Here is a 13,317-nt window from a genome sequence, read left to right on the forward strand (position 1 = left end):
CTGGGAAGAAAGCTTCGAATGCTGTCTCAAATTCTACTATTTCTTCTGTCCCGCAGCCCCAGCAGGCTTCTAGCATAAGCAAATCTCCCAAACAAGGAGGCAAGGACGAACAAAGTACTAGGAAATACACAACACCAGTCTCCATACCTACTACAAACAAAGAGGCAACGTCTAAACCAACTCGCTTCAGGACACTCAATCTACCATCAGAAGCAGCACCCTTTGTGGTGGTATTGACGGGTGTACCACCGCTGAAGGAAGGAAGAAGGGAATCCTTTGTTGAGCTAAGAAATAAATGCGCTCAATGGTTACAGATAAACCGACCTCTACCCCCACATATGACTGGAGAAATACTAGCAGTCAGAAGAGGAGAGTGGATAGGCAGGAACATCAAAACAATAGCAGGGGATGTTATAACTATTAATTTCAAGAACCCAGCAGTAGTGAACTATATCTGTAGCGCACATAACAATGGAGATAGCACCAAAATTCACCCACTTCCCCTCTCCTTCTTCTATCCATCGGCTCCTAGACAACATATTCCGAGGACAGATCTACCAATTAATAGAGCATACTTACAAGCTCCACACCATAGTTTCCATCAATGGCAATTACCTTGGCAGGCCCCTCCTGTAGCCGACCCCTTCTTATCCCAGTTTGCACACTGGAATAGGTTTTGTGCTCTTGAAGATGTAGATTGACTCACTCCTGTAGCAACCAACACTGCATCCTTGGACCCGAAAAGGGGGGAGGTGACATCCACGATAGATAGTTTACAGTCCAAGTGCTCTAATCCTATAACTATCATAGCTCCTAGTAACACCCAGCCAATTTCCTACAATCACAAAAGTAACGGACTAAGACCTCACTCTAATACTAATATTAAAAATAATCGTAACTTTGATAAGGACCCTTTAAAAATCCTTAGTTGGAACCTTGCAGGGATCCATAGGAAACTGGGTCTGCCAGAATGGAATGACCTGATCGATGCTCACAAAATGTGCCTGTTCCAGGAGACTTGGAGCATCGAACCACTCCATAGGGTAGGTTTTGTACCTTACTTTATACCCGCAGAGAAAGCAATACGAGGGAGGGGTAGACCGTCGGGGGGGTCTCCTTATCTGGGTAAGCACTTCTCTCAACTGCTGCATATCTTCCAAGCAGGTCAATAGCCCAGATATACTTGGAATTACATTGAGAAACCCCAGTAGGGGTTTAACCTTTATCCTGTATAATGTTTATGCTAGAGGCACCAAAAATGGGGCCCCATCATTGGTAATAACTAACCTTGAGACACAACTTAGAGACCATGTTGAAGGCGACCATATTCTAGTAGCGGGCGATTTTAACTGTACCTATGAGCCTCTCCCTATGGTTGATGTTCCAGACCTAGATGAGGATGACAGTAAATGGGGTATTCCACCACTAACCATCCCTCCGATAAAAAGATGGTCCCGAAATGCTATTCAGTTAAATGCGATAACCTTAGAGTTCGGCCTAAGAGCTACCAATGGCCGCACTTTGTCTGACCGCTTGGGTGCTCCCACATTTAACCGAGTTAACCAAACCTCTAGGATCGACTATATCCTATTGGATCTAAAACTGTGGGGACTGCTGCAAGATATGATAGTTATACCTACAGTCGAAAGCGACCATAACTCGCTATCCCTAACTTTATCTAATCCCTGGTTAACCAAAACAACTGTGGCCCCAGCCAAATGTGCACATAGCACAATGGTTTCCTCCTGCGGTAGACGCCTAAAGTGGTGTAAAATCTCTGCTGATGCGCTTAAACTCTCTATTATAAACGATTTATTAAAGGCCTCACAAATAGAACTATATACTACCAACTTGGATTTGTTAGCTGAAAAAGCTACACCCAATTTTGAGGCGGTTGTAAAATCCATTGGGGAGGTATTCTTGGTAAAAGGCTCCGCAGGGAGGAACCTGCCCAATTATAAACCCAGGGGAAAGCACGACTGGTACACGTCATCATGTAGGAGGACAAAGTCTCTCTTAATAGAGGCTGTTAAAAGTAAATCTCAATCCCTGATCCAGGCGGCTAGAAAAGATTATAAGAGAATATTGACACTTGCAAAAAGAGAATGGGAAGAAGAGTACTGGCGTGTACTTAAAGAGGCCAGCTCTAAAAAAGATCCAAAATGTTTCTGGGACACAATCGGAACCAGAAATAGACCAGACAGCGATCTTATAACTTGTAGCATCCCAAGTCAGGCATGGGTTAGCCACTTCTCAAAACTATACACTCGTCAAGCTGACCCTACTGACACTTTTGCCCCTCACGCTGCTGAATGGAAGGAATGGGCTCCAATTAGGAGCCAACTGGAAGGGGAGCCCCAATTTGAAAGACTCGACTTCACTTTAAAGGAAGTCGAGTATGCCATAAGTACCATCATTCCCCAAAAAGCTGCTGGCCCAGATGGGATACCTTTTGAGATCAGACATCCCGAGGTGGGGCAAACTTATACAGTGTTTACTTACCGCCATTTGCAGGGGAGCTCCGATTCCTTCATCTTGGAGGGGGGCGGAGGTTGTTCCCATTTATAAAAAAGGTGCCAGGGAAGACCCGTCTAATTATAGACCTATCAGTCTACTTGACATTAGCCAAAAAGTAGTTGGTAAGGTTCTACTGATTAGAATCTTAGACTGGATAGACGAAAACAAAATCCTTTCGGACTACCAGGCAGAGTGGGAACAGGCACAATTGAGCAAGCCTTTAGGTTGATGATGGTGTATTGGAAGGTTGTGGTCATAGGCAAGGGCAGTCTTTACCTCGCGTTTATCGATCTAAAGACTGCCTTTGACCTAGTACCGAGGGAAACTCTATGGAGAGTCCTTGATGACATGGGGATGCCATCCAATATTCTCTCACTACTCGTTAGGCTACATGAAAAAAGTTTTGCCCAGATAAGGTGGGGACCAGAAGGCGAAAAAACCAGCAGTATCCCGGTTGAGGGAGGGGTCCGCCAGGGATGTGTTCTAGCTCCCACCCTTTTTTCCCTTTACATCAATGGGGTGGTCGAGCACCTTCAGAAACATCCCTCAGACGAACCATCCCTGGCTGGAGAGCGTATACCGACCCTTCTCTTTGCGGATGATACGCTGCTAATATCTAAAACTCCAATAGGATTACAAAGACTACTAAACAACTTCCAATCCTTCTGTTCCAAGCGAGGCCTGGTAATCAACACTGATAAGACTAAATACCTTGTGTTGAACCCACCTTTGAAAACAGTACACCCGCTACCCTGAATGCAGAACCTCTGGGGAGGGTAGAAGTTTTCGACTACTTGGGCATTCGGTTGTCTCACAAAATGCATTGGGGCACACACCTTGACAAGATGTTGCTGAACCACAAGAGAATAACGGAGCCCTGCTGAAAGAACAACGATCTTGTGTAATTAGACCCATAGCTGCGGTCCTTGAAATCTACGCAGCTAAAGGGGTGAGCTCTGCACTCTACTGGGCGGAGCTATGGGGTTCTTCTATTACCAACGAATTGCCAAAGTCCGAGAGGAAATTTTGTAGGGCGATTTATGTCACTTCCGCAAGGCATTCCCATGGTCCCATTAATGTTGGATCTAGGCTCTCGCCCCATTGACGACCTAGCTAAATTACGCCCACTTTTGTTATGGGCACGCCTCTGGAGAGTCCAGGAACTTGGTAAATATGCGGAGGGCCTCTCAGAAATCATGTCTCTACCAGGGTGGTACAAAATTAAATGGCTGAGAGACATGAAGACTTTGTTATTTAATTTGGGCCTGAAGGAAGCCTGGACAGATAGATCCTCTCCCCCAAAAGCAACCCTTAAAACTCTTTACTGGAACTGGGTTACATCACAAAGGAATTCCAATGAATCCCTGGGCAGACTCACCGAGGATTTTCTGAAATTCAAGGACCTACCGAAACGGGAACTGTACTTGGACATTATTGAAAAACCTTTTGATAGGGCCCTTTATTTTAAATTTAGAGCTGGAACTCTCCCCCTGCATGCCTTTTCATCACGGTGGAAATCACCTGCGCAAACCACTGAATTTTGCTCAGTATGCACAAACAGACCAGAGACAGTGGCACACTTCATGTTTGAGTGCGGAGAGTATGCCCTGCCTAGGAAGAAATGGCTCAAACACTTGTGTCGCCAGTTGGGCACTAGACGTCATGTGGAGGCCTTGCGCATATTAATGTCTGACAGCCGCACCTTGTACGCTTGTGTTCTAGCCAAGTTTTTAGCATGGGCCTGGTCCATTAGACGGAATTCAAATTATCCGCGGCCCTCGCGACCCGATTCTGGGTGATCGCGTATCTTTTGCCCGAGGAGCCAGCCTCTATCTAACGAGGCGACCCGGCATTTAGAGGCTAAATTAACCTAAGGCTTTTCATTGTATTTGTCCTGATGATGGTCCCTGATATTTTATAGGGGTCCGAAACGCCGTCGACCTTTTATGCACGTGAACTTAACTGTGATTACTACTGAAATGTCCAGTGCATGTTTGTTATACTCTGTACAATTGTACTGTTTATAGAGTAACGTTGTTTCGCCTTACAAAGCCCTTCTCTGCTGTCTACATCACCTCTTGTACTCATTCTGTTAGTACTGGACACAGGCTTGTTGTCCACTCTGGTTGATTGTTGGATGGTATCTTTATGTGATTTCAATACATAAATCTTGAGTAAATACTCTGGAAGACCCCTGTCCGGCTGGACATGTATGTCCTGAAAATATAGATTGACTCTGTCTATATTTTATTCTTGTGATATCTTTTTGTGTTTGGGACCGCTGTTGCTCTTCAAAAGTATGCTCCCCATGGTCCCTGCAGACTAATCTTGGGGTCCCTTGTTGTTTTCAAAAACAAGCCAATAGTCAACATAAAAGTCGGACTAACGAAAATTAATGGCAGACATATTGGAGTGGTAAAAATGTGTGATTCTTGACTTAGTACCACAGAACGCTTGCCTACGTTGTTGTTTGTCACACCTTGGCCCCAAATAAATGGCAATGCATGAGAAATTGATGCATGAAAAATTAAATTAAATTAAATCATCCCTGTCAAATACAGGTGGAGTCGGCATAGATCATTGTCAATTATCGTGTCTTTAAACTGATAACAACATCGTATTTACCCACGGTGGAATGAGAGCTGTTGTCCTGTGGAAAAAATATATATATAACATATTTGTAAGCAATTTTTTTTAAAACAATTTTTTAACCAATTATTTGAAACAATATAAGTAGCGCAAATGGCCACGCAGTAGACGTGATGGGTAGGCAATTAGTTCTGCATGGTTTCCTGATGCAAGGTTCGGGGTATGTAAGTTCAAGTATAAGTTACAGTCTAAATAAAATACTTATAGAAATTATCTATATACAGGCCCCATACTTGAGTGATTCAAAGTGCTCATAGTCAGATATAACGAGTGAAATACATTGTTATAGATAACGTAAATATTTTTAGAGAGTATCTATATACAAGCCCCATGGTTGGGTGAATCGACAATGCTCTAAGTCAGGTTTGATATGTAAAATACATTGTTCTAGATAACGTGAGTCATTGTGAAGTACCCAAAGCTAACTAACATCATACTTCATGAAAGATGTACAAATTCCAAGATGGTTCCCTTAGATAATTCTCATGGGGCAAAGCCAGTGCCATCCCTGCTGCTGACCATGTAAGGTCATGAGTATCAAATCTACCGTGTGGTATGTTAGTTCAGGGTTTACCAGAAAGTCTCATACGTGGAAAAGTCAAACCTTGGTAGTTGGTGTCTCAAAAATGTGATACAACCACGAGCAGTGATTCCTGGAGTGCAAAGGTTGGGTACGCCCGTGCAGGTGAAGTCCAGTGGTGGGCCCCCTCCTTTCCTCCTGCGGAATGAAAAGACAAAATCAAAATGTGAGTTAAAAACAATGTTACAGAAATTGAAAAGACAATTGAAAAAATGATAATTGAAAAAACAATGTCAGAAGAGGATATGCAGAGTCAGAACATATTTTGATGTCAACGGACAATTGCTGGATCATGGATGAACATTATTCTCTTAGATGAATTGCTAGTTCCTCATCCATGTTGAGGCCTCCCGGGAATCTGGTTTGAAACTCAATTATGAGTTTAGATTCTCGTTGTCTCAAATTCAGTACCCTGTCGCCCCCCTCTCGGATGCCTGGGGACCTGTTCCAATATAAAGAAATTTAAATCAGCAATATTGGAATAGTGTTTTTGTTCGAAATGGCGTGCAACAGGGTATTTGGGGTCTTTATTGGTAATGGCCCTAAACAGCAAAGTCTTTAAGCATAGGACTAGTACAGTGCAGACCTTGCCAACCTGAAATGAGTAAAAGCAACCCCTGACAGTGTTTCGCTCTAATTAGAGCTCTTCAGAGAGGTATAGCTTGAGTTGGTATTTTACCAATTCAAAGCTGTAATATTGTGCCTGGAGTGATAAATGGCTTTTGTTATTTTACAGCTCGGCAAGGACTGCACTGTACTAGTCCTATGCTTAAAGACTTTGCTGTTTAAATGGCAAAAGACTTTGTCATTTTCTATCTCGGCGTGGATAGCACTGTGCTAATCCTATGCGTAAAAACTTTGATAGAAAAACAGACATTTGAGGTGAGCAGATCTAGAGTGTCGCTGGTGTTGAGAGTGCTCTAACAGGAGCTGCTTTCCACCTAAACTGAGACCTACCCAGGGTTCTCTCCTTCTTTTTTGCATAATTTATGCGTCACTCTATGCCTGAAAGGGTTTTGTTTTGACTTAATACTGGGTGCTCCCTTGTGTCTGGACAAAGCTATACCTCTCTGAAGAGCTCTAATTAGAGCGAAACACTGTGTCAGGGGTTGCTTTTACTCATTTCAGGTTGGCTTGAGTTGGTATTTTACCAATTCAAAGCTGTAATATTGTGCCTGGAGTGATAAATGGCTTTTGTTATTTTACAGCTCGGCAAGGACTGCACTGTACTAGTCCTATGCTTAAAGACTTTGCTGTTTAAATGGCAAAAGACTTTGTCATTTTCTATCTCGGCGTGGATAGCACTGTGCTAATCCTATGCTTAAAAACATTGATACAAAAACAGACATTTGAGGTGAGCAGATCTAAAGTGTCGCTGGTGTTGAGAGTGCTCTAACAGGAGCTGCTTTCCACCTAAACTGAGACCTACCCAGAGTTCTCTCCTTCTTTTTTGTATATATAACTCTTAATTAAAAAATAGTATTGGGGTTAAACTTTCCTGTTAATTTTCTACAATGCATATGCCTTTACCATGCATGCTTTTACAACAGAAAAGTAAGTATTATATAAGTAGGTATAAACCCATGACACATATAAATATATCTATGCATTTTAAAAAATGGGATTATACTTAACTGTAAAATACATACATTTTCGTGGTAAAGGCATACTCGTGGTAAAAAAAAAAAAGTAATTGTAAAGACGCTGCCGTGGTTCCAGTGTAGTAAAGGCATTTGTGGTAAATGCCCCCGTTGTTCCTTCATACATCCTGTTTAATCAGTGCTTAGAAGAAGGCATAGTTATTTCCAAAAATAACGCTGCACAGTTTCTTTTAAAACTTGGTTAATATACATTTACAGACCATTGATGAGCTAAGATGTAGTTACGTGTTTTTCCAAATGTGTTATTCTTTGTAATACACTTGTACTATATTAAAATTGTAAAAAATAAATATGCTTGTAAACTATCCTGGAACCTTTATTCTTATATGATGCAAGATGTGTGTGTGTGCGCGCTCAACGCATTTTAAAAGTGACTTCAGAGTGCATGATGCTCCAAGGGCAAGGGTATCACTAGTAGCTTACATAACTAACACTGCTACACGCATGTTGAGTCAAATGCTTTTTGCAAGAGCTCTATTTTCAGCACCTTTGACTTCATAGTAATCACCTGTCTTTTCAATAAAGGCTGGTGGACTGTTGCACAGAAGCACACCATTATTAGCCAGTTTAGGGACTCGATATTTAATCTGATTACATTTTGAGATTACCTTCTGTAGGAGCCACTACTTGTATGGAGTTTGGATCTCCTATGGCTTTATTTCTGTGAAAGCACACCTGATACATGCAGTTCACTAGCCTAGAGAAGCATGAATAGGTTTATTACAGTTGGCTGTTTCTTAGTGATTTAGATCTTTGGACATCAGAGTCCTGTTTGAGTGGCTCTGCCTTTAGATCTTACATTTTGCTTGGAAACATGGAAGTTATACATTTGCTTATCTGGGATGAGACCTCTGAGACATTGCATTAAGACCTGTGTACTGCCTAAGTTAAATGGAAAAATGTTCTGTGCTGCAAGTTAAAATGATTGATTTGGTTTTGGATTAGCCCTGAATTTTAGTTTCTTTAATTTCTAAACATCTATCGCTACTCTGTTTTTGTAGGGCCTGCGGTTTCTTCAGTTAAAAAATCCTTGGAGCCATTTACGATGGAAGGGGCGATACTGCGAAAATGACCTGAAAAACTGGACCACTGAGTTACAGAAATATTTGAAATTTGATCCAAAAACAGCTCAGAAAATCGACAATGGTAATAATGCAACATTTGTACCGCAATTCATAATGATTAAATGAGAGAGTATATCCGACTGCAGTACTAAAGCAGGTACCTTTGTTTACTGTTGTGGTGATAGATGAGACACAAAATTATCGTATGTGCGGGGATGACCTGTAGTGTAGCATTCTCAATTAAGATCTACCTGTCCTCAAGGTAAAGGAATGGGCCTTGTGAGGGGATCCTAAGAAAAGTCAGTTGTGTTGTGCAGCTCAGCCAGAGGTCACTTACTTGTTACCCACTTGCGAAGAATAAAGCTGGTGTATGACAGAAGCTATCTGCGTGGATTATACACTAACTATTGCAGTAATTGCTATAGCAACCTTTCACGGGTTTATCTTTTTTCTGTTTTAACAATTCAGTATGGGGTATATTTTCAAGAGCACCATGTCAGAATGACAGACTAGCAATGTTTTTGTGTTGCAGGAATTTTTTGGATTTCGTGGGAAGATCTCTGCCAGTATTATGATGTCATATATCTGAGTTGGAACCCAAGTCTTTTCAAAGAATCAACATGTATTCACAGGTTGGTCTACGTATTATCTTTAATTTTAAGACTTTGTAATACCATTATTAAATGTTTGAACACTTTTAGAGTGCTATGCGCTTTCTCATTTACTATATGTAAGTTACCCGTACTCCAATATTTCATTGATGTGTGCAACCTCAGTGACAAGCATGAAAAATAGAATGAGTGATATTTTAGGATTGAGTAGGTCAGATATATTCACTAACTCTCATCGTAAGTTGTATTCTTTTAAAACCATGTGTTTTTTTTATTCGAGGAGACTGTCTCTCCTCCGAATGAACATGGAATAAATTCCAGACTTCAAGTTTTAAACAATAAACTGGTGTTTGGCTTTCCTGGTAATCAGCATCTCAATCTTAAAACAGGCAGGTGTATGATAAATAAAATACATTAGGAGCTGATAAAGCAGGCAAATATTGTATTTAAGGTGTTGTGTTTGAACCCAGCAAGATTCCCAGATTGTGTTAAAAGGTTGTAATGGCTTAAGGCTCACAGTATATATTTGTAAGCTACAATTTACAAATGTTTGAAACTGTACATGAATCCTAGCACTAGTCCCAACGCCAGACACTTACTTGCACGTTGTTAGAGGGGTTGGTCTCTTTACTCCTTGAAAGGGGAAGATGGGTGTGACCATGAGAATAACTTGTGGATTTATTTAAGCTCAGGTTAAAATCACAACCTGGAAGTGAATTTGTGGTTTTATGTATTGAAGTGTGGATCTCAACCTTATCTTTTTTTTAAAGTTTCTTCTGGGAAGAGAAGAGCTGCCCTTAAAAGCTAGACTTTTAGCTCTGCATTCCACTGAAACATACTGTGCTTGGGCTGTATGTGTGTTCTTTGATTCGTTGTGTGGGTCACAAAGGTCAAAGGGGCTTCTGTAATCTAGGTCCCATTGATTTTACAAGAGTTAAAAGTGGCCCACTAGAGCTTGCCTTCTTTTTTCAGTCCCTACTCTTTGATTACTAGTTGGGTTCTGTTATTCGACCTTCCAGCGTTTTCTCTTTCTTACTGCTTTATGAGGTAATTTCTTTTTTTCTCCTTATTAAGATCTCCGAGATAATCTCACTGGTGGCAAGTGAAGAAAATCTCAAACAAAACCTTTATATTCCTAAACACCACATTCTAGATGAGAAACTAACATAATGTGATCCATTTAGTCTATATAGAGCATTAGATGAAGGATGCACTAACTAACTAACCATCCCTAAACCATCTTAAGTTAAATCCAGGGAAAACTGAACTGATCTTGCCTGGGAAGAGCGAGATTAGTTGGAGTCCACACTTCTGGCCTTCTGACATGGGTTCTCCTCCAAAAAAATCCCATATAGTAAAGAGCTTGGGAGTGACCATTAACGAGGACCTCACCTTAAAATCTCAGATTGGAACCGTAGTGTCCTCTGGCTTTTTCCAACTGAGGAAAATTAGAAAAATTGCACATCTCCTGACTGATTCGGCCTTAATTCAGGTTGTCAACGCTCTAGTCCTTTCCCATATTGATTTCTCAAACAGTCTTTATCTGGGTTTACCGATTGGTCAACTTAGAAGACTGCAATACTTGCAAAATCAAGCTGCCAGACTGATCTGCAAGGTACCTAAATGGGAATCAATTAGACCAGGATTAGAGAATTTACACTGGCTGCCTGTGGCACAGAGAGCCACATTTAAGGCTGGCTGTATTATTTTTAAGGCCTTGCAGGGCAAGGGCCCAATGTTTATCAGACAACTCATCGGGAGATATAGTCCCTTACGTAGTTTGAGATCAACACATAAAGATCTACTTGAGGTTCCCCGATTCAAGAAAAAACGACAGGGAGGTAGCTGTTTTCATTTTTTAGCTGCTTCCTTGTGGAATTCCCTCCCTTTGCCTTTGAGACAGAGTAGGGACCTCCTTGCCTTTAGGAAGGCATTCAAGACTTTTCTTTTCACACAGGCCTATTTGAAATAGCGACTCTTTTTGGTATTCCCCTGTTATGTTTTTTTATCCTCTCTTCAGCGCCAAGAAGCTTTTGGGCGTATGTGCGCTTTACAAATTTTAAATAACATAACATATCATAAAAGCCTATTAATAGGATACACAATCTGGATGGGTCCCTGGGACTTTCTCATATTGAGAGTGATAAAAGACAGTACTTCACACTCAAGCATTTAACTTAATCTAGCAAAACATCGCACATGAATGCACGACACAGCCTTCCCAAACAACTTAGAAAGCTTGATGTTGCTGTCTATATCTCAGTTTTTTACATGGTTATTTGTCAAATCACTGTTGCTAATACGAGTTTAGTTGCATACATGTTGTAAGTTAGATTGTTTAAAAAGCAGACTGAGACACCCATAATAACTAAAGAAATAAAATTTAAAAAAATGTAATTGATATATGCTGCTATGCCAAGTGAAATTGCAGTGAAGTCTTAAAATGTTAAGATAGAGTAGAAAGGGACCCTTTACCCAGCTGCTTGTCAAGGGTACACAAGTATGAAGTATCTATTACTGATTTCAGAAGATGGTTTCCAGCCAACTAACCCACCCAGATAAAACGGGGCCTTTCATGTATATCCCTGAAAGGAATCCTAAGGGCAAGGGTATCAAATCATGGCAAAGATGTATAACTTAATCAGAAGGGGTGCACTTTCTTTATTGCCAAGGTGAAGGAAATGTTCCTTGATGTTTACAATGAGTTTGTTTCTTACTAATGAGGGCCCTGAAGGCATGTGTGGCGTATTAGCGTATTCACAAACGTCTTTCCTATACATTTTCAAAAGTAGCAACCTGTGTGTTGACATACTAGTTAAATAGGCCAGTGGAGTAATATAAGAACAGTTGTATGTTAACTATGTACCAGTTGATTAGACAGCAAAAATACAAAAGGGCATTTTTCTTTTCAACTTCACTGAGAGAGGAAAGTAGGGAGTGGAATGAGAAAAAGTTCATACAAAAAGAGAGAACGGGCAGAACAAGGGAGAAGGATGTGGTGAAAACAGAAAGAGTGGATTAATACCTCCCATGGACATCATTTAGGGGTCGCCAGGTGTCGTAGCTCTGACCCCCTGGCTTGCCACTTGCGCCACTGGCACTGAATTTGTGACCCTTGGCCCCAGAGGTAGCAAAATCAGTGCCAGAAATACAGGGGCAGCTCATCCTTAAGGACATCGTTTGGGGCTCCAATCTCCTTGTTTTTTGTCATTTTTTTATTACACTAACATAGTGAATAATATCATTCACTACTAGTGTAATAAAAATGGAGCTCAATTTGCTGGAATATGACCCTCCCTGGCAGCAGAGGTAAGTAAAAAATGCTTTTAGGTGTATGTTGTGTGCAGGTGAGAGTGTTTATGTGAGAGAATGTATATGTGTGTTATGTGTAAGTGTGTGTGGGAAAGTGAAGGTCAAGTAGCATGTGATGTAATTTCCACTACCCTTGAGCTTTTGGTGAATTGACGTTCATGATGCTTTCCACTCCCAAAAAAGTGTGTTTGCAGAATGTATTACTGTAGATCATATGCTTTGCACACTCCTGCAATCTGGTATTGGGTTTGGAAAATGCAGCTTGTTTTTCTTCAAAGACGTTCTTGCAGTTTTGAAGTGACTCTTGGTACCTCCCCTGAACCCACAATGCACTAGTATAAAAACTTCTTCTCAGATTGTTCTTTTCTGCCATTAGATTTGGATACATTATTGAACAGGGCTCCGCACTAAGCCCGACACTATTCAATCTCTATATGCTACCACTAGCAGAGATCGAGCAGCAATTTGGATTGTCAATAGTGTCATACGCGGATGACACCCAGCCGATACAATCTGTGGCTTAGGGCCCCCAATCTATGCACCACAACCTGGCACCATGCATGATGCAAATTGCAGACTGGATGAACAATGGGTGCCTAAAATTGAACGGAGGTAAAACAGAGCTCATGTTCCTGGGTAATAAAGAGGTCCCAAGAAACACGATTTGGTGGCCTCCAAAACTGGGAGATGCCCCGGTCCCAAAGACAGAGGTAAAGAATCTGGGAATTTGGCTGGACAAAAACCTGTCATAGAGACCAAAACTAGAAAAATATCAGGCTCATGCATCGAAGCACTGCGAATGCTATGGAAGATCCTACCGCTCATTCCTGAAACCACTCGGAGAACGGTGATACAGGCCCTAGTACTGTCACGGCTGAACTATGGCAACTCCCTGTATTTTGGTGCAGCCAAATACATCATAA

General features: G+C 41.3%; 2 protein-coding genes across 6 annotated transcripts in view; one reads left to right on the forward strand and one right to left on the reverse strand.

Annotated features, from left to right (window-relative positions):
* The window catches only part of CAPN7 (calpain 7), a 264,535-nt gene that overhangs the window by 102,060 nt on the left and 149,158 nt on the right, over positions 1-13,317 (forward strand). For all 4 annotated transcript variants that reach the window (XM_078663888.1, XM_078663891.1, XM_078663890.1 and 1 more), the window contains 2 exons: positions 8,409-8,553; positions 9,004-9,103. In XM_078663888.1, coding sequence (XP_078520014.1) covers positions 8,409-8,553; positions 9,004-9,103 — 245 coding nt within the window. The remainder of the gene's footprint in view (positions 1-8,408; positions 8,554-9,003; positions 9,104-13,317) is intronic.
* LOC144784831 (uncharacterized) overlaps positions 1-13,317 on the reverse strand; it is a 54,861-nt gene that overhangs the window by 2,480 nt on the left and 39,064 nt on the right. For both annotated transcript variants that reach the window (XM_078663893.1, XM_078663892.1), the window contains exon 2: positions 5,771-5,884. In XM_078663893.1, the coding sequence (XP_078520019.1) occupies positions 5,771-5,884 (114 nt within the window). The remainder of the gene's footprint in view (positions 1-5,770; positions 5,885-13,317) is intronic.

The sequence above is a fragment of the Lissotriton helveticus genome, chromosome 10 (genome assembly GCF_964261635.1).
Source record: "Lissotriton helveticus chromosome 10, aLisHel1.1, whole genome shotgun sequence".
NCBI classification, from domain to species: Eukaryota; Metazoa; Chordata; class Amphibia; order Caudata; family Salamandridae; genus Lissotriton; species Lissotriton helveticus.